General features: G+C 55.7%; 2 protein-coding genes and 1 long non-coding RNA gene across 3 annotated transcripts; 2 read left to right on the forward strand and 1 right to left on the reverse strand.

Moving 5' to 3' along the window:
- The first annotated feature begins 554 nt into the window (after positions 1 to 554).
- Positions 555 to 6,055, forward strand: LOC121108880. The gene is made up of 8 exons (XM_040657139.2): positions 555 to 1,476; positions 1,631 to 1,692; positions 2,113 to 2,266; positions 2,473 to 2,729; positions 2,930 to 3,015; positions 3,539 to 3,666; positions 4,931 to 5,042; positions 5,350 to 6,055. The coding sequence occupies exons 1-8, from the start codon at positions 1,350 to 1,352 to the stop codon at positions 5,774 to 5,776; spliced, it is 1,353 nt and encodes a 450-aa protein (XP_040513073.1). The 5' UTR covers positions 555 to 1,349; the 3' UTR covers positions 5,777 to 6,055.
- Positions 6,056 to 11,634: 5,579 nt separating this feature from the next.
- LOC121108886 lies at positions 11,635 to 13,473 on the reverse strand. Its single transcript, XR_005843526.1, has 2 exons — positions 12,516 to 13,473; positions 11,635 to 12,430 (listed from the first exon to the last, which is right to left on the reverse strand). It is a non-coding gene; the product is annotated as an uncharacterized LOC121108886 (long non-coding RNA).
- Positions 13,474 to 14,100: 627 nt separating this feature from the next.
- Positions 14,101 to 19,019, forward strand: LOC107049409. The gene is made up of 7 exons (XM_040657150.2): positions 14,101 to 14,270; positions 14,425 to 14,486; positions 14,913 to 15,066; positions 15,273 to 15,529; positions 15,730 to 15,815; positions 16,339 to 16,466; positions 17,730 to 19,019. Exons 1-7 carry the CDS (start codon positions 14,144 to 14,146, stop codon positions 17,843 to 17,845), a joined length of 930 nt encoding a protein of 309 aa, XP_040513084.1. The 5' UTR covers positions 14,101 to 14,143; the 3' UTR covers positions 17,846 to 19,019.
- Positions 19,020 to 20,009: the final 990 nt, after the last annotated feature.

Raw genomic sequence — 20,009 nt, forward strand, 5'->3', positions numbered from 1 at the left:
CCCATAGACTTCACGAGAGCCCAGCCCCCATAGGATCTCTTGGGAACCCATACCTTCCACATGGGGCCCTGTACGACTCCATAGGTTCCCATCCCCCCATGCATAGAACCCTATAGGACCCCCAGAGAGTCCCATCCCCTCCCATACGACACCATAGGACCCCACAGAACCCCATACCCATCATAGGACAACATAGCACAGCACACAGTCGCATTCTCCCCTCCCACCACCCCATAGGCCACCATAGGACCCTAGAAGACCCCATAGGAACACATACCTTCCCCATGCTTTCCCCTAGAGGACTCCATATGTTCCCATCCCTCTTCCATACTGCTCAAAGGACCCCACAGACTCCACGAAGGTACCATTCCCCCATAGAACCCCACATGGCCTGAAGGATATTTCTCCCCAGGGAGGTGGTTGAGTCACACTTCCTCAGATGTGTTTCAAAACCGCCTGCATGCGCTGCTCAGGGACGTGCTTGAGCGGAGGGCTGTTAGAGTTGGGCTGCTATGGGTAGGCCATGTTTGGACGCGATGATTTTTAACCCCGCCCCCTAGAACTCTCAAGGACCCCACTGGATCACATTCCTACAAAACCAGGACCCCATAAGACACCATAAAATCCCATGCCCGTGCCCCCAGCAGGAACCTAGAGGACCCCATAGGATCTCACGACATCCCATTCCCCCCATGGGGCCCAACACAACCCCTTCTCCCCCCTCTCCCCATAAAAGCCTCTAGAAACCTAGAGCACCCCATAGGATCCCATACCCCCCCGTAGGACCTCATAGGACCACACAGGTCTCCCCCCTTCCCCTTCAAAGCCTGTGACAAAAGCAAGTCCCAGGGATCCCCCAAACAAAGCACTCCTGGCCCGCTAGGGTCGCGGGAGCGACGCAGTCACAGCAATGACGCAGAGGATCAATGTCAGGTAATTTAGTGACTGTTCTAACAAAGAATCCATGAAAAAACTTCCAGGCAAAACAAAGAAACCTTCTGCCAACTGGTCTTCAACAAGACGGGTAGAGTCCTTTGGAACAGTCGTTGCTTCTGTGTCAACTACTTGAACATCAATTCAGGCAACGGCTACTAAAGGAAAAGGAGTAACATAACATGGAGAGCACAGAAAGGAAGAGAGAGGAAACAGAGAGGAGCCAGCACTCCCACCCGGGGCGGGCAGCAGGCTGCTGGTGCCAGCGTCATCATGGGCTGCGGCCAGCACTGCCCACGCTGTCACCGTGGCGACGTTTGTGACACGGCCACCCGGGAGGGGTACGAAGGCGGTGCACGCTGGTGGGTCCTGCATCCTGAAGGAGCATCTGGCAGAGAGCAGACGCGTCTGAAGGGATGAGCTCCGGCATGGCTGGCGCCAACAAGGAGCAACCCGCCGGCACGAGGCGGAACAGGATGAGCTTCTGCAAGGATGGCCCCGCAGCGCGGTGTGCCTCCAGACACACATGCACCGACACCCAAGGTACACGGGTCCAGAGCCACCACAGCACGCTGCTGCAGCCAAGCTCGGGACGGAGACGACACTTCCCATCTGCCACCTCACTCCCGCCTGGCAGCGGTAGCGGTGCCGGGAAGCGGCAGATGCAGAGTGTGACCTGCTTTTCTTTGCCCTCCAGAGCGAGTTGCCGTCTGGGATGCGGTGGCCGACTACGTACAAGAGCACCTTCTGGTGCAGAAGGTGGGTTGGCTGGCGCCTTCCTCCTCTCCCTGCCCGGCTCAGACGAGACTTCCTCTCGGTCTTCCCCTCCACAGAAAGCAGGAAACTCACCCCACATGTCTCTACTGGGCATGCCGTGGGCTTCCTGCACATCCTGCGGGATCACCTGTGCTGGGCGGTGTCCTATCTCAGGGCTGAGGCCAATCCTGGATAGCCTCTGGATCCCACCAGGCTGCTTCTGCCCTGACTGCTGTGCTGCATGTGGGAGGGCCAGGGGAAGGAGAGGACTGTGCAGCCCCTTCCCAAAGCCATTCCCGATGCCCTGGCTTGTGCCTCTGAACAGCGCGAGAGGGCTCCTCAGCTGCGCCCCTGCGTTGGACCACCATATGGGCTCTTCCTCCAGCCGGCCCTTAGTGCCCTTCCTTCCTCTTCCACTTGCAGGGGGTCTGGATTGCCACCTTTGGCACCTTTGACACCATCTCCAAAGACATCAGGAGTGAGGACGGGACCGTGACTCTGCAGTGGCCGGTGTTTCACCTCTCTGCAAACCTGATAGCCACGCACCACCTCAAGCCCCGCAGGGAGTCCCTGCCAGGTAGGGTCGGCAGGGGGATTAAACCTTTGCTGGCTTCATGGACAGGGCAAACAGGGCCACCACCTCCGTTCTCATAGGCAAACCTCCCCGTGGCAGGAGTCCATGCAAACATGGGGCCGTTCTGGCTGATGGCCACAAGAAGCAGTTCTAGGGAAGCACTGCGGAAAACCAACCGTATCATCAACTGCGTCCCTCGCATTTTTCAGCCCATAGGAAGGTGGAGCCGCTGAAATACAGCAAGGTGGCTGCAACTGCCTCTGTGACCTGGCAGAGAGCAAAGATGTGCATCCAAAGCACCGTGTCCCTGCTCTCCGGCTGCCTGAAGAATGGCGAGAACGTTGCCGTTGTCCTCAAGGACATTGGAGTGCTCCACATTGATGGCCTGACATTTCAAATGAAATTCTACCGCGACTTCCTCGAGAAGCTGTCAGGCAAAGAGAAATTCAGAAGAGCTCTTCTCAAGGTGAGCTGTAGGTTTCTGTGTGGCCCGGGCAGTCCCGTGACCCTTGCTGTGCCCGCACACGGCCCACAAGGACCTGGCCAGCTGCTCGGGCCGTGCAAGTGCTGCGGGGCCGTCAGCTCTCCCTGCCTTGGGCTCCTCGTGTCCCCAGGGCCTCAGCCGTCACAAGGATGTTTCACATCCTCCCTGTTCCTCCCCTGCAGGCCCCCTGGCTGCTGGACATGGTGGCGTCCCGAGCGGCACCGGTGGCCTCCATGGCGCTCTCTGGCTGCCTTGTCGTCTTTCCCGAGTGAGTATGTTGGTGGCTGCAGCTGCTGCTTGCTGCAGCTGCCCAGCTCTCATTCCGTAGTGTTTGTTCCTTGTGTCCATGGCTGTCCCAGTCCTGCCCACGAGGATATGGCATAGAATCATCAAATCATTTGAGCTGGAAGGAATCCTGAAAGGGCACCTACTCCCACACTGTGCACTCCCTGCAGGGAGCAGGGATTTTCTGCCAGATGAGGCTGCTCTGAGCCTGGTCCAGCCCGACCTTGGATGCCTGTCGAGGCAGCCACCACCTCTCTGGGCAAGACGTTGCGGTGCCTCACCACCCTTCTGTCCAAAACATCTTCCTTATATCCATTGGAAATCTTCCCTCTTTCTGGTTGAAACAATTTCCCCTGGTCCTATCCCAACTGACCCTGCTACAGCCTTTAGAAACCACCTGCCTTAATGCAGAATGAAAATGTGCCTGTCCGCAGGCAATCAGAGAGAGCAACAGCCATTAGTGGAGTGCTGCGTCCCAACGCTCACTGTCTTCTCCTCGTGTACAGGTTTCAAATGGAGTTTGTGCCCAAACCACCACCCGGCATATACCGCAAGTCCTCAGGAAGCGTCCCTGCTGAGGGGAAACCAAAGAAAGAAGAGGCTTTGCCACCTCTCGTCCAAGAGGGCAAGAAAGGTAAAGCAGCTTCCAGCTCCTTTCCATGCCACGGGCCACACACTTGGAGATGGGAAATCCCTTGCTGACCATCGGCCAAGGGCTCTGACTTAGAATCATAGAATCATAGAATCGCTAAGGTTGGAAAAGACCCACAGGATCATCCCGTCCAAGCATTCGCCCTTCACCAATGGTTCTTGCTAAACCATGTCCCTCAACACAACATCCAAACGCTCTTAGAACACCACCAGGCTCGGTGACTCCACCACCTCTCTGGGCAGCCCATTCCTGTGCCTGACCACCCTTTCAGGGAAGTAGTATTTCCTAACGTCCAGCCTGAATCTTCCCTGGTGCAGCTTGAAGCCATTCCCTCTAGTCCTAGCACTAGGCACACGAGAGGAGAGGCTGAGCCCCAGCTCACTACAACCTCCTTTCAGCTACTTATAGAGAGCAATAACGTCTCCCCTGAGCCTTTTCTTCTCTAAGCTGCACAATCCCAGCTCCTTCAGCCGCTCCTCATAAGGCCTGTGCTCCAGTTCCCTCACCAGCTTTGTTGCCCTCCTCTGGACACGCTCCAGGGCCTCGATGTCTTTCTTACAGTGAGGGGCCCAAAACTGGACGCAGTACTCCAGGTGCGGCCTCACCAGTGCTGAGTACACGGGGAGAATGCCTTCCCTGTTCCTGCTGGCCACAATAGTTCTGATACAAGCCAGGATGCCATTGGCCTTCATGGCCACCTGGGCACACTGCTGGCTCACGTCCAGTCTAGCGGCAATCAACACCCCCAGCTCCATTTCTTCTACACAGTCTTCAAGCCACTCTGCCCCAAGCCTGTAGCGTTGCCTGGACTAGTGTCAAACCTTCAAGCCAGCTCAGCACGGCCTCTTCCCACAAGCAATTGCTGGCCTCTCCAAAACTAAGGCGCTGGCTGTGACGTGCCCCCATCCCTGGCTATGGCAGGAGGACGTCGGCATCTTAGGCCCTGCCCTCCCCCACTGGAAGGACACGGTCCCCAAAAGTCACCCTGTCAGCTCATCATCACCACCCGGCCCCGCTTTCCCAAAGCCAACGTCACTAGTGCAGTCCCAAAAGAGAGTCCCAAGATGGCAGAGAGGAGGAGTGGGGCCAGAGATGGTTTCAGGGAGGGTCCGAGGGAAGCGCAGAGGTCAGCAGTGGGTAGAGCGGAGCGGCCCTCTCGGATGTTCGGGGAACAGGCCTGAGCGCCCGTTGTGAGTGAGTGAGCCCAAGGGTTTACGGGGAGTCTCCTCTGCCTTCCCCATTCCAGTGAGATTTGCTGGCACGCCAACCTTCATCAAATGCTTGAGCTCAGCAAGTGTAGATGCAGGAGAATTCAGAAAGATAAGGAGCTTGCTGCGGAAGGACAGCTCTACATTCAGGTGAGGCTGGAGGCTCTGGCTTGGCATGTGCATGGGGGTGATTTACTGACCCAACGAGAGCCCATCCCCTGACCCCACAGGGCCCCTGTTTGTGGCTGCCCAACAGTGCTGGGCTGGGGATGCCAGGAGCCCCCCAGCTCACAGGGCTGGCCCCTCTCTGGATCCCACGGGGGAGAGCCACGGGGCTGCCGGTGAGCTGTCTGTGGGGAAGGCTGCGTTGCAGCCAAGGGTCCTGGCTCCGGCTTGCAGGATGCGGCCCCAAAGCCATCACCCACTCAGGCGGACCCCTCCCGCTCTGTCCTTCCAGTCTGCTGCCAGCGATCTGTGGAGTGCCTGAAGGTCAAAAGCAGCCGCTGACCTGCCAGCTGCAGGGCCAGGCAGGAACCAAAGACCAAGAAGACCGGGGCCGAGCGCTGGGAACAAAACGCGTGAGCTTCCGTGAGGAAGACCTGGAAGCGGAAACGTTCCAAGGCCAAGAATCCAGGCTACCACTGCTGCACTGCGACTCAGTGCAACTTCTCAGGCAGAGGGCTAAGAAGAGCAGGCCAGTGCACAAAGAACCTGAGGAGGTGGCTGCAGCAGCATCTCAGAGTGAGGCCAGCCAGCCTGCAGAGTCCTCCGCCGACAGAGCGGGAGTGCTGCCACCGATAAACCAAGTAACACAGTCTCCGCAGCGTCAGCCTCCAAACACCAAAGCCCCACCCCGCAGGAAGGCCATCCGCTACCCACGCTGATGCGGGCATGGGGCGCCCAGGACTGACAGAGCTCCACTCGAGGCTGCAAAACTGATGCGTCAATCCCATCTGCATCATACCTAACAGTAGACCAGGCTGCCCATGGCCCCAGACAACCTGCCCTTGAACACTGCCAGGGACGCGGCGCCCACAGGCTCTCTGGGCATCCGCTTCCAGCATCTCACCACTGGCTCTGGACAGAACTTCTCCCTGACATCCAATCTGAAGGATTACTCCCTCAACCCAAATCCACTTCCCCTTGTACTGCCATTACCTACCACTCTAAAGGGTTGACGGCCCTCCTGTTTGGAGGCTCCCTTCATGTACTGGAAGGCTGCAATGTGGTGACCCAACAGCCTCCTCTTCTCCAGGCCCAACAACGAGATCTACAGTGAAATGTAGAGGAGAAAAACTGACAATAAAGCCTTACCATGGGGCTATCCTGTAGAAATCTCCAGAATGCCTGTGACAGTGTCATTGCGTCTTTTCACACCAGCTCTTGTGCCGGTGGAGGGGGAAAGAATTGTGGGAGGGCATCAGAACATCTCACAGTGCTTTACTTGAAGCCAAAGGAAATCCAGCATCACGGTTGTCTTGTCTGTCAGAGCTTGTCTGCTGCAGGGGATGACCAAAAATGAAGTCAGCTTCCAATTGTTGCGGCAGCTCAGAGCTCTCAGAGGATACCAGCGGTCTCTGGAGGCCCTTTCCAACTGGAAGATTGCGGCCTATAAAGAATCACAGAATCATAGAATGGCGTGGGTTGAAAAGGACCACAATGACCATCTACTTTCCACCCCCCTGCTATGTGCAGGGTCGACAACCACTAGACCAAAGTGCCCTGTGCCACATGCAGCCTGGCCTTGAATGCCTCCAGGGCTGGGGCATCCACAACCTCCAGGGGCAACCTGTTCCAGTGCCTCACCACCCTCTGGGGGAAAAACTTCCTCCAAATATCTCACCTAGACCTCCCCTGTCTCAGTTTAAGACCATTCCCGCATTTCCTATCACTACCCCCCCTCGTTACACTCATACCCCCACCTCTTTATACGCTCCCTTCAACTATTGAAAGGCCACAGTGAGGCCTCCTTAGAGCCTTCTCCAAGCTAAGCAATCCCAGGTCCCTCATTCTTTCTTCATAGGAGAGGTGCTTCAGCCCTCTCATCTTCTTACTGGCCCTCCTCTCCACCCACTCCAAGAACTCCCCATCTTCAGGAGAAGAGAGGATAAAGGCAAGACAGACACTGACTCACAGAAGAGCCAAAGGAGAGAAGAACAGACACAGGTAAGAAAGAAGAGCAGAAGTGGAAAAGGAGGAGAAGAGAGGATGAAGGGACGAAAAACAAGCAGATGGGGAGAAAAGCTGAAGAAGGGATGAGTGAATACAGGTCAGACAGAAAAGCAGAAATGGAGAGGAGCTGAATGGGAGAAGAGAGAAAAGAAGCATAGCAAAAGTACAGGAGATGGGAAGAGAAGAAAGAGGCAAGTGAGAAGGGCAGAAGAGAAGAAGCGACGACAGAAGAGCAGAGAATGAAAAGCGCAGTAGAGAAGAGCGGATAGTGCAATGAACATAAGAACAGTGCAAGGGAGCAGATGAAGAAGAACAAATAGCACAAGAGGAGTGGAGATGAAGAAGAGGGGTGAGGGCACAAGGAAGAAAGGTCAGAAGAGAAGAGGAGGGCAGGAAGAGGAGAGAGGGGAGAAGATACGGGAAAAAGGAACAGCAGAAGGGCGCAGATGCAGAAGACAGGAGATGACACAGGGAACAACAAAGAGCAGCAAAGGAGAGCAGTCCGAAGAAAGACAAGTGAGGATACAGGGGAAAAGCAGAGGAAGGGCAACGGATGCAGAAGACAAGTGAGGAGACAGGGAACAAAGCAAAGCAGAGAGGAGAGCAGAGGCAGAAGGAAGAGGAGTGAGGAGAAAGAACAGTAGAAAAGGAGTAGATGCCGATGAAAGAGGACTGAGGAGACACGGAAGAAAAAACAATGGAAATAGAGTGGGGAAGCAGAAAAACGAGCAGTGGGGAAATGGAAATAGAAAAAGCAGAAAAGACGAGCAGATGCAGAAGGAAGTGGAGTGAGTATGGGTAAAATATAAAACAGGAGAAGAGACGTGCAGACGCAGAATAAAGAGAAGCGTGGAAACAGGAAACAAAGTCCAGCAGCAGAGGAGTGTTGAAGCAGAGGAAAAAGGAATGAGGACGCAGGGGAATAAGAACAGAACAAGAGTGAGAATGCAGAGGAAAGAGCAGGGAGGACAGAAAAGAAGGAAGAGCCTAAGAGGTGGGCACATGCAAAAGAAGGAGTGAGGATAGCGGGAAGAAAGAAGAGCAGAAGAGCAGAGCCAGTGCAGACAAAAGAGGAGTGAGGAAGCAGGGGGAAAAAAAACAAACAAACAAAAAAAAAACACAGCAGAAGAGAAAAGCAGATGCAGGTGAAAGGGGAGCGCTGAGATGCAAGGAAAACGGTCAGAAGAAGAGTGAGCATACAAGGAGGAAAGAACGGTAGAAGAGGAGAGCAGCTGCATGTGAATGAGCAGTGAGAATACCGGGGAGAAAGAGGAAGAGGAGAGCAGATGCAGAAAAAAAGAGAAGTAATGTGACAGGGAAGAAAAGCAGGGCAGACGAAGAAGAGAGAGGAAGCAGGGGAAAAAAACACCTGAAGAAGAGTGCAGATGCAGATGAAAGAGCAGTGAGGAAACAAGAAAGAGCAGCAGAAGAGGAGTGTAAGCGCAGAAGAAAGAGGAGTGAGGAGACAGGGAAGAAAACTGCAGAAGGGGAGCGCAGATGCTGAGGAAAGGAGTGAATTCACAAGCCAGAAGAAAGCAGAGGGGTGTAGATGCAGAAGAATGAGGAATGAGGAGAAGGGGAAGAAAGAAGAGAAGAAGGGCATATGCAGAAATGGAGCGAGGAAGAGAAGAAAGATGAGCAAAAAAGGAGAGTAGATGCAGAAGAAAGGATGAAGACACAGGGAAGAAAGAAGAGCAAAGGAGGAGTGCTGATGCAGAAGTCAGAGGAGTGAGGAGACAGGGAAGAAAGGAAAGCAGCAGAGGAATGCAGATGCAGAAAGGAAGCAGGGAAAAAGAAGAGCAGAAGAGTGCAGATGCGGATGAAGGAAGAGTGAGGGTACGGGCAAGAAAGAATGGCACCATAGGAGCCATTACTGGGAGAATTAAGAGGCAGCTGAGGAGGAGGGAGCACAGGGGGAAGAATGACCCAGCAGAAGAGCAGAAGAGCTGCGGAGAATCTAAGGGAGAAGAGCGCAAGAGTAGATGAGCTGCCACAGCAGCAGCAGCAAGAGATCAAGCAGATAGAGGGGAGAAGAGGGAGGAGGAGAATGGGACAAGGGGAGTAACGGGCAGAGGACTGAGAGCAGGGAACAGCAGAGACAGAAGTGCAGGAGAAGGATAAGGAGAAATAATGGTGCAGAGAAAAGAGAGAGAAGAGGATGGGGGAAAAAAACATCAAGTAGAGGAGAGGAAGACAGCAGAGAGGAGAAGTCAGAAAAGACAGAAGAGAGAAGGGAGGGAAGGGGTATCAGGGAAGGGGTTCCAAAGGTAGAGAGGAAGAGAAATGAAGAAGACAGGAGTTCAACAGAAGAACTGAAGCGGGAAGGCATGTGCAGAGAGCAGCAGAGCAGAGAGAGAAGATGAGTGCACATTCAGTCATGGAGAGAAGAAGAAAAAGGAATGTCAATCACCTTTAGTCTCTATTAAAGCAGGGTTCTGTTCTGGACACACAATGGTTGTTGTTGTTCTTTTTTTATCTTTCTTTCTTTGCACTGCTTGAATTCTTTTAGACAATTTAAGAACATTCAGGAACACTTTCAGAACTTTCTGTTCTGTTCCCACGCCCTAAAAAGAAAACAGCCACGCACAGCTGACTACAAAGCCTTTGGAGCAATCACTGACAGACACAGAGCATGTACACATCCACCGCCAGGGACGTGCTGGGAGCTGATGTCTCTGGGCCCAGTGCACGGCAGCATTTGCTTCAGTGCTTTCATGCCTCCTGGCAGCAAACCTCTGCTGCCAAAGCAGCCTTTGCCCAAGGAAACTGTGCCATAAAGCACAACGCTTTCTCACCTGAGTGTCTCCATACAACAGTGAAAAAGACAAACCGTGTCTTCCCCCACCATTGTACCACCAAGTACCACCATTGCTACACACACTTTTTTCCCCACACAGACACACACTGCCATTGCCAACCTGACCAAAGCATGAGGGGCCAGGCCCAGAGGGGCCTCCTTAGGGCCAGCAGGCCCCGAGCCAGGCCTGCTGAGCTCCTTCCCACCCTCCCAAGCAGAAAAAAAACCAACCGCACCGCTGCCAGCACAGCCGCGCAGCAGGGAATGCACGCAGCTTCACGCCGCTCCCCTTCCCCCCGTCCTAACAGAAACCAAACGAGGAGAGATTGACATATGCTAGGATTCTGTCCCCACTAGAGCCAAACAGCCCCAGTCTGGATGAGCAACAGAGATACACAGCGCTGCGCTTACGCCGGTGCCCACAGATCGCACAGCTAGAAAGATGATCACGTTGGAAAGGGAGAGCTGGAAATGAATGAAAAGGCTCACCCGTGTCCCGGGCTCGCAGAAAAAACTCCCAGAGGAGCCATCTCCAGAAAGAGATCCTTCCCCAGGGGCAGTCAGCCCTTCAGCAGGCTCTAGGAGAGCTGCAGCCTGGCTCCAGCCCTTCCACTCACACAGCTGGATTGCCTTCACCTGGGCTCCCACGGCTCACTCAGGGCTGGCCTCAGGTGGGCAATCAGAGCTTCAGGACATGATTCAACAGCACTTCCCAAACACCCCCCCCACAGCCAACTTAGACCCCTTCCTTAGTGCCCCACAGCTTTCTAGAGCCCCACATCCTCCCTCAAGCCTCCCCACACCTCCCTTCCTATAGGCCCACAGCCCCCAGACACGCCCTACACTCACGTATCTCCCTAGATGCTCCCATGGCCCCCACAGCCTCCTTATAGCCTCACCACAGCCCCCTAGAGCCCCGGATCCTCCCATCAGACCCGCAGAGCCCTAAAGGCCCCCATTAGCCCACATCCCTCCCGAGAGCCGCATATTCTCCCACGGCCGAGGGGAGGGCCGCGCACGGTTCCGCTCCCTGGCCCCGTCCCGGAGCCGTTCTCCCGCACACCTCCGGCGCCGCTGTCCTCAGCACCGCTCCCGTCGTGCCGCACTTCCGGCTCGGGGCTGCCCGGACAGCTCCGGCGCACAGCGGCTGCAGCGGCGGGGCCGTGCGGGGCCGCCCGGGTAGGGAGCGGCGCCGGCTGAGGGGAGAGCCGGGCGGGCCCGAGCCAGCGGCCAACGGCCGCTCCCGCGCGCTGCGCCTCAGCCAATCGGAGCCGGCGGCGCTGCCGCTGAGCAATGAGAGGCCGGGCCGGGCCGGGCCGGAACAGCTGCTGAGCAATGAGAGGCCGGGGGCGGGGCCGAGCGGCGGCGAGGGAGGAGGGGCCTCGGGGGACAGCCTATGGCTGTAGGGGATGGGCGATGGGATTGGCTTTAGGGATGTGCGATTGGGAAGAGGGATGAGGGAGTGGGATTGACAGTGGGAGCTGGGGTTGGGATGAGGGACGGGGAATGGGATTTGGAGTAGGGATATGGGGATCTGGGGATGGGGGATATACCACGTGGGATTGGGACATTGGCTAGGGATTGGCTAGTGTCTTGTCCACCTCTTCATCCCGCTTGGCTGGCCTGTAGCAGACTCCCATGATCATGTCAGGCTTACTGGCCTTCGCTTTTACTCTGACCCATAAGCTCTTGTCTCGCTCCAACGCATAGGATGGAGAGGAGGTTCTTTGATATACGTATACCCGGCATGAGATTAAGAAACAGCGGTTGAAATGGTGGTCCGACCAGTTTATTACAAATCTCAAGAAGGGAGATGGGGAAGGGGAGGACGGACACTAGTACGGATCGGGGTAATGGGCAAGGGAAGGAAAGCGATGGAAAAGATAGGAAATAGAAGCAAGGAGTCTTGATAGGTACAAACTAGGGTGATGGGGAAGGGAAGAAGGGCAGCAGAAAAGATAGGAAATGGGAGCAAGGAGTCTCTCTAGGAAGCAAGACGGAGATGGACACCACCATGGGTCCGGCGTGGTTCCTGATTCAGTTGTTGATCCTCAGGAGAGGTGGGCCATTGGGCGTTGTTCCGTAGATGAGGACGGTGACCGCAGCGATGACGACGACGACGGGACAGACTTATTTCTAAGTCCCAAGTGGTTGAGTCAGCTCTGTCTGGAGTGACAGCTTGTGGCTTTTGGGTCCCAGCAGGAACGCCTTTGGTGCCCATCTCCCCGGCCTTGCCAGCAGATAAGAGGCAGTATGGAGACACCAACTTGTAGCTCGTCTTCACAGGATACAATGGTATCATCCTGCAATTTCCCAGAGCAAACAGGACTTCTTTGGTCACAGGACAGGTCTTGCGCCAGCAAACAGTCCACAAAGCGGACCTGAGCACTCCCTTCACTCTTGGGCCCAAGGCAAACAGCTCCAAAGAAATGCTTTCCAATGGAAAAGTGTCCGCACAGTGACGCTGATTGCCACACGGCAACACCCACCTCTCATCTCCTAGAGTCTTCTCACAAGACATACCTCAGGAAGCAAGCTTTGAGCCAGAAAATAAAGCAGCATACAACACCTTTTATAAGTAGAATAAAGCATGGAATCAGACAGGGAATCAAACAGAAGAGTTGCAACAGCACACTCTAGATCAAATGGGATACCTTTGACACATGGGCCACCTGGGAGCCAGGCAAAGAGGTCCGAGTCTAGGGCTTTCCAGGTTTGGACAGGAACATGGGCTATTTTCCGGACCCCAAAGACCCTTATAAGATCCCATTCTACCACAGACTACCCCATATCACCCCACCCCCAGGAACCCTAGAGGACCCCATAGGATCCCATCTTCCCAACACTTGCACCCCATCAGACCCAATAAGACACCATCAAATCCCCTATCTCCCTCCCAAAAAAGGAGCCTATAGGACCCCATAGACTTCACGAGAGCCCAGCCCCCATAGGATCTCTTGGGAACCCATACCTTCCACATGGGGCCCTGTACGACTCCATAGGTTCCCATCCCCCCATGCATAGAACCCTATAGGACCCCCAGAGAGTCCCATCCCCTCCCATACGACACCATAGGACCCCACAGAACCCCATACCCATCATAGGACAACATAGCACAGCACACAGTCGCATTCTCCCCTCCCACCACACCATAGGCCACCATAGAACCCTAGAAGACCCCATAGGAACACATACCTTCCCCATGCTTTCCCCTAGAGGACTCCGTATGTTCCCATCCCTCCCCCATACTACTCAAAGGACCCCACAGACTCCACGAAGGTACCATTCCCCCATAGAACCCCACATGGCCTGAAGGATATTTCTCCCCAGGGAGGTGGTTGAGTCACACTTCCTCAGATGTGTTTCAAAACCGTCTGCATGCGCTGCTCAGGGACGTGCTTGAGCGGAGGGCTGTTAGAGTTGGGCTGCTATGGGTAGGCCATGTTTGGACGCGATGATTTTTAACCCCGCCCCCTAGAACTCTCAAGGACCCCACTGGATCACATTCCTACAAAACCAGGACCTCATAAGACACAATAAAATCCCATGCCCGTGCCCCCAGGAGGAATCTATAGGACCCCATAGGACCTCATGACATCCCATCCCCCCCATGGGGCCCAACACAACCCCAGCAAATCCCTTCTCCCCCCTCTCCCCATAAAACCCTCTAGAAACCTAGAGCACCCCATAGGATCCCATACCCCCCGTAGGACCCCATAGGACCCCACAGGTCCCCCCTTCCCCTTCAAAGCCTGTGACAAAACCAAATCCCTGGGATCCCCCAAACAAAGCACTCCCTGCCCGCTAGAGTCGCGGGAGCGACGCAGTCACAACAACGACACAGAGGATCAATGTCAGGTAATTTAGTGACTGTTCTAACAAAGAATCCATGAAAAAACTTCCAGGCAAAACAAAGAAACCTTCTGCCAACTGGTCTTCAACAATACGGGTAGAGTCCTTTGGAACAGTCGTTGCTTCTGTGTCAACTACTTGAACATCAATTCAGGCAACGGCTACTAAAGGAAAACAAGTAACATAACATGGAGAGGACAGAAAGGAAGAGAGAGGAAACAGAGAGGAGCCAGCACTCCCACCCGGGGCGGGCAGCAGGCTGCTGGTGCCAGCGTCATCATGGGCTGCGGCCAGCACTGCCCACGCTGTCACCGCGTTGCCGTGGCGACGTTTGTGACACGGCCACCCGGGAGGGGTACGAAGGCGGTGCACGCTGGTGGGTCCTGCATCCTGAAGGAGCATCTGGCAGAGAGCAGACGCGTCTGAAGGGATGAGCTCCGGCATGGCTGGCGCCAACAAGGAGCAACCCGCCGGCACGAGGCGGAACAGGATGAGCTTCTGCAAGGATGGCCCCGCAGCGCGGTGTGCCTCCAGACACACATGCACCGACACCCAAGGTACACGGGTCCAGAGCCACCACAGCACGCTGCTGCAGCCAAGCTCGGGACGGAGACGACACTTCCCATCTGCCACCTCACTCCCGCCTGGCAGCGGTAGCGGTGCCGGGAAGCGGCAGATGCAGAGTGTGACCTGCTTTTCTTTGCCCTCCAGAGCGAGTTGCCGTCTGGGATGCGGTGGCCGACTACGTACAAGAGCACCTTCTGGTGCAGAAGGTGGGTTGGCTGGCGCCTTCCTCCTCTCCCTGCCCGGCTCAGACGAGACTTCCTCTCGGTCTTCCCCTCCACAGAAAGCAGGAAACTCACCCCACATGTCTCTACTGGGCATGCCGTGGGCTTCCTGCACATCCTGCGGGATCACCTGTGCTGGGCGGTGTCCTATCTCAGGGCTGAGGCCAATCCTGGCAAGCCTCTGGATCCCACCAGGCTGCTTCTGCCCTGACTGCTGTGCTGCATGTGGGAGGGCCAGGGGAAGGAGAGGACTGTGCAGCCCCTTCCCAAAGCCATTCCCGATGCCCTGGCTTGTGCCTCTGAACAGCGCGAGAGGGCTCCTGAGCTGCGCCCCTGCGTTGGACCACCACATGGGCTCTTCCTCCAGCCGGCCCATAACCCTTGCGCCCTTCCTTCCTCTTTCACTTGCAGGGGGTCTGGATTGCCACCTTTGGCACCTTTGACACCATCAACAAAGACATCAGGAGTGAGGACGGGACTGTGACTCTGCAGTGGCCGGTGTTTCACCTGTCTGCAAACCTGATAGCCACGCACCACCTCAAGCCCCGCAGGGAGTCCCTGCCAGGTATGGTAGGCGGGGGGATTAAACCTTTCCTGGCTTCACGGACAGGGCAAACAGGGCCACCGCCTCCGTTCTCATAGGCAAACCTCCCCGTGGCAGGAGTCCATGCAAACATGGGGCCGTTCTGGCTGATGGCCACAAGAAGCAGTTCTAGGAAAGCACTGCGGAAAACCAACCGTATCATCAACTGCGTCCCTCGCATTTTTCAGCCCATAGGAAGGTGGAGCCGCTGAAATACAGCAAGGTGGCTGCAACTGCCTCTGTGACCTGGCAGAGAGCAAAGATGTGCATCCAAAGCACCGTGTCCCTGATCTCCGGCTGCCTGAAGAATGGCGAGAACGTTGCCGTTGTCCTCAAGGACATTGGAGTGCTCCACATTGATGGCCTGACCTTTCAAATGAAATTCTACCGCGACTTCCTCGAGAAGCTGTCAGGCAAAGAGAAATTCAGAAGAGCTCTTCTCAAGGTGAGCTGTAGGTTTCTGCGTGGCCCGGGCAGTCCCGTGACCCTTGCTGTGCCCGCGCACGGCCCACAAGGACCTGGCCAGCTGCTCGGGCCGTGCAAGTGCTGCGGGGCCGTCAGCTCTCCCTGCCTTGGGCTCCTTGTGTCCCCAGGGCCTCAGCCGTCACAAGGATGTTTCACATCCTCCCTGTTCCTCCCCTGCAGGCCCCCTGGCTGCTGGACATGGTGGCGTCCCGAGCGGCACCAGTGGCCTCCCTGGCGCTCTCTGGCTGCCTTGTCGTCTTTCCCGAGTGAGTATGTTGGTGGCTGCAGCTGCTGCTTGCTGCAGCTGCCCAGCTCTCATTCCGTAGTGTTTGTTCCTTGTGTCCATGGCTGTCCCAGTCCTGCCCACGAGCATACGGCATAGAATCATCAAATCATTTGAGCTGGTAGGAATCCTGAAAGGGCACCTACTCCCACACTGTGCACTCCCTGCAGGGAGCAGGGATTTTCCACCAGATGAGGCTGCTCTGAGCCTGGTCCAGCCCGACCTTGGATGCCTGTCGAGGCAGCCACCACCTCTCTGGGCAAGACGTTGCAGTGCCTCACCACTTTTCTGTCCAAAACATCTTCCTTATATCCATTGGAAATCTTCCCTCTTTCCGGTTGAAACAATTTCCCCTGGTCCTATCCCAACTGACCCTGCTACAGCCTTTAGAAACCAGCTGCCTTAATGCAGAATGAAAACGTGCCTGTCCGCAGGCAATCAGAGAGAGCAACAGCCATTAGTGGAGTGCTGCGTCCCAACGCTCACTGTCTTCTCCTCGTGTACAGGTTTCAAATGGAGTTTGTGCCCAAACCACCACCCGGCATATACCGCAAGTCCTCAGGAAGCGTCCCTGCTGAGGGGAAACCAAAGAAAGAAGAGGCTTTGCCACCTCTCGTCCAAGAGGGCAAGAAAGGTAAAGCAGCTTCCAGCTCCTTTCCGTGCCACGGGCCACACACTTGAGATGGGAAATCCCTTGCTGACCATCGGCCAAGGGCTCTGACTTAGAATCATAGAATCATAGAATCGCTAAGGTTGGAAAAGACCCACAGGATCATCCCGTCCAACCATTTGCCCTTCACCAATGGTTCTTGCTAAACCATGTCCCTCAACACAACATCCAAACGCTCTTAGAACACCACCAGGCTCGGTGACTCCACCACCTCTCTGGGCAGCCCATTCCTGTGCCTGACCACCCTTTCAGGGAAGTAGTACTTCCTAACGTCCAGCCTGAATCTTCCCTGGTGCAGCTTGAAGCCATTCCCTCTAGTCCTAGCACTAGGCACACGAGAGGAGAGGCTGAGCCCCAGCTCACTACAACCTCCTTTCAGCTACTTATAGAGAGCAATAACGTCTCCCCTGAGCCTCCTCTTCTCTAGGCTGCACAATCCCAGCTCCTTCAGCCGCTCCTCATAAGGCCTGTGCTCCAGATCCCTCACCAGCTTTGTTGCCCTCCTCTGGACACGCTCCAGGGCCTCGATGTCTTTCTTACAGTGAGGGGCCCAAAACTGGACGCAGTACTCCAGGTGCGGCCTCACCAGTGCTGAGTACACGGGGAGAATGCCTTCCCTGTTCCTGCTGGCCACAATAGTTCTGATACAAGCCAGGATGCCATTGGCCTTCTTGGCCACCTGGGCACACTGCTGGCTCACGTTCAGTCTAGGGTCAATCAACACCCCCAGCTCCATTTCCTCTACACAGTCTTCCAGCCACTCTGCCCCAAGCCTGTAGCGTTGCCTGGACTTGTGTCAAAGCTTCACGCCAGCTCAGCACGGCCTCTTCCCACAAGCAATTGCTGGCCTCTCCAAAACTAAGGCGCTGGCTGTGACGTGCCCCCATCCCTGGCTATGGCAGGAGGACGTCGGCATCTTAGGCCCTGCCCTCCCCCACTGGAAGGACACGGTCCCCAAAAGTCACCCTGTCAGCTCATCATCACCACCCGGCCCCGCTTTCCCAAAGCCAACGTCACTAGTGCAGCCCCAAAAGAGAGTCCCAAGATGGCAGAGAGGAGGAGTGGGGCCAGAGATGGTTTCAGGGAGGGTCCGAGGGAAGCGCAGAGGTCAGCAGTGGGTAGAGCGGAGCGGCCCTCTCGGATGTTCGGGGAACAGGCCTGAGCACCCCTTGTGAGTGAGTGAGCCCAAGGGTTTACGGGGAGTCTCCTCTGCCTTCCCCATTGCAGTGAGATTTGCTGGCACGCCAACCTTCATCAAACGCTTGAGCTCGGCAAGCGTAGATGCAGGAGAATTCAGAAAGATAAGGAGCTTGCTGCGGAAAGACAGCTCTACATTCAGGTGAGGCTGGAGGCTCTGGCTTGGCATGTGCATGGGGGTGATTTACTGACCCAACGAGAGCCCATCCCCTAAGCCCAGAGGGTCCCTGTTTGTGGCTGCCCAACAGTGCTGGGCCGGGGACGCCAGGAGCCCCCCAGCTCACAGGGCTGGCCCCTCTCTGGATCCCATGGGGGAGAGCCACGGGGCTGCCGGTGAGCTGTCTGTGGGGAAGGCTGTGTTGCAGCCAAGGGTCCTGGCTCCGGCTTGCAGGATGCGGCCCCAAAGCCATCACCCACTCAGGCGGACCCCTCCCGCTCTGTCCTTCCAGTCTGCTGCCAGCGATATGCGCAGTGCCTGAAGCCCAAAAGCAGCCGCTGACCTGCCAGCTGCAGGGCCAGGCAGGAACCAAAGGCCAAGAAGACCGGGGCCGAGCGCTGGGAACAAAACGCGTGAGCTTCCGTGAGGAAGACCTGGAAGCGGAAACGTTCCAAGGCCAAGAATCCAGGCTACCACTGCTGCACTGCGACTCAGTGCAACTTCTCAGGCAGAGGGCTAAGAAGAGCAGGCCAGTGCACAAACAACCTGAGGAGGTGGCTGCAGCAGCATCTCAGAGTGAGGCCAGCCAGCCTGCAGAGTCCTCCGCCGACAGAGCGGGAGTGCTGCCACCGATAAACCAAGTAACACAGTCTCCGCAGCGTCAGCCTCCAAACACCAAAGCCCCACCCCGCAGGAAGGCCACCCGCTACCCACGCTGATGCGGGCATGGGGCGCCCAGGAGTGACAGAGCTCCACTCGAGGCTGCAAAACTGATGCGTCAATCCCATCTGCATCATACCTAACAGTAGACCAGGCTGCCCAGGGCCCCAAACAACCTGCCCTTGAACACTGCCAGGGACGCGGCGCCCACGAGCTCTCAGGGCATCCGCTTCCAGCATCTCACCACTGGCTCTGGAAAGAACTTCTCCCTGACATCCAATCTGAAGGATTTCTCTACTCAAAACCACTTCCCCTTCTTCTGCCATCACCTACCACTGTAAAGGTTCGACTGCCCTCCTGTTTGGAGGCTCCCTTTGTATACTGGAAGGCTGCAATGAAGTCACCACACCGCCTCCTCTTCTCCAGGCCCATCAACGAGATCTAGAGTGAAATGTAGAGGGGAAAAAGCTGTCAATAAAGCCTTACCATGGGCCTATTCTGTAGAAATCTCCAGAATGCCTGTGACAGTGTCATTGCGTCTTTTCACACCAGCTCTTGTGCCGGTGGAGGGGGAAAGAATTGTGGGAGGGCATCAGAACATCTCACAGTGCTTTACTTGAAGCCAAAGGAAATCCAGCATCACGGTTGTCTTGTCTGTCAGAGCTTTTCCGCTGCAGGGGATGACCAAAAATGAAGTCAGCTTCCAATTGTTGCGGCAGCTCAGAGCTCTCAGAGGATACCAGTGGTCTCTGGAGGCCCTTTCCAACTGGAAGATTGCGGCCTATAAAGAATCACAGAATCATAGAATGGCGTGGGTTGAAAAGGACCACAATGACCATCTACTTTCCACCCCCCTGCTATGTGCAGGGTCGACAACCACTAGACCAAAGTGCCCTGTGCCACATGCAGCCTGGCCTTGAATGCCTCCAGGGCTGGGGCATCCACAACCTCCAGGGGCAACCTGTTCCAGTGCCTCACCACCCTCTGGGGGAAAAAACTTCCTCCAAATATCTCACCTAGACCTCCCCTGTCTCACTTTAAGACCATTCCCGCATGTCCTATCACTACCCCCCCTCGTTACACTCGTACCCCCACCTCTTTATACGCTCCCTTCAACTATTGAAAGGCCACAGTGAGGCCTCCTTAGAGCCTTCTCCAAGCTAAGCAATCCCAGGTCCCTCATTCTTTCTTCACAGGAGAGGTGCTTCAGCCCTCTCATCTTCTTACTGGCCCTCCTCTCCACCCACTCCAAGAACTCCCCATCTTCAGGAGAAGAGAGGATAAAGGCAAGACAGACACTGACTCACAGAAGAGCCAAAGGAGAGAAGAACAGACACAGGTAAGAAAGAAGAGCACAAGTGGAAAAGGAGGAGAAGAGAAGATGAAGGGACGAAAAACAAGCAGATGGGGAGAAAAGCTGAAGAAGGGATGAGTGGATACAGGTCAGACAGAAAAGCAGAAATGGAGAGGAGCTGAACGGGAGAAGAGGGAAA

This window comes from Gallus gallus, unplaced genomic scaffold (genome assembly GCF_016699485.2).
Source record: "Gallus gallus isolate bGalGal1 unplaced genomic scaffold, bGalGal1.mat.broiler.GRCg7b scaffold_46, whole genome shotgun sequence".
NCBI lineage: Eukaryota > Metazoa > Chordata > Aves > Galliformes > Phasianidae > Gallus > Gallus gallus.

Coding starts and splice junctions, on each gene's coding strand:
- LOC121108880 (XM_040657139.2), top strand. CDS start 1,350: ATGAGCTCCGGCATGGCTGGCGCCAACAAGGAGCAACCCGCCGGCACG. Junction 2,730..2,929: donor TCAGAAGAGCTCTTCTCAAG/GTGAGCTGTAGG, acceptor CCTCCCCTGCAG/GCCCCCTGGCTGCTGGACAT. Junction 3,016..3,538: donor TGCCTTGTCGTCTTTCCCGA/GTGAGTATGTTG, acceptor CCTCGTGTACAG/GTTTCAAATGGAGTTTGTGC.
- LOC107049409 (XM_040657150.2), top strand. CDS start 14,144: ATGAGCTCCGGCATGGCTGGCGCCAACAAGGAGCAACCCGCCGGCACG. Junction 15,816..16,338: donor TGCCTTGTCGTCTTTCCCGA/GTGAGTATGTTG, acceptor CCTCGTGTACAG/GTTTCAAATGGAGTTTGTGC. Junction 16,467..17,729: donor CGTCCAAGAGGGCAAGAAAG/GTAAAGCAGCTT, acceptor TCCCCATTGCAG/TGAGATTTGCTGGCACGCCA.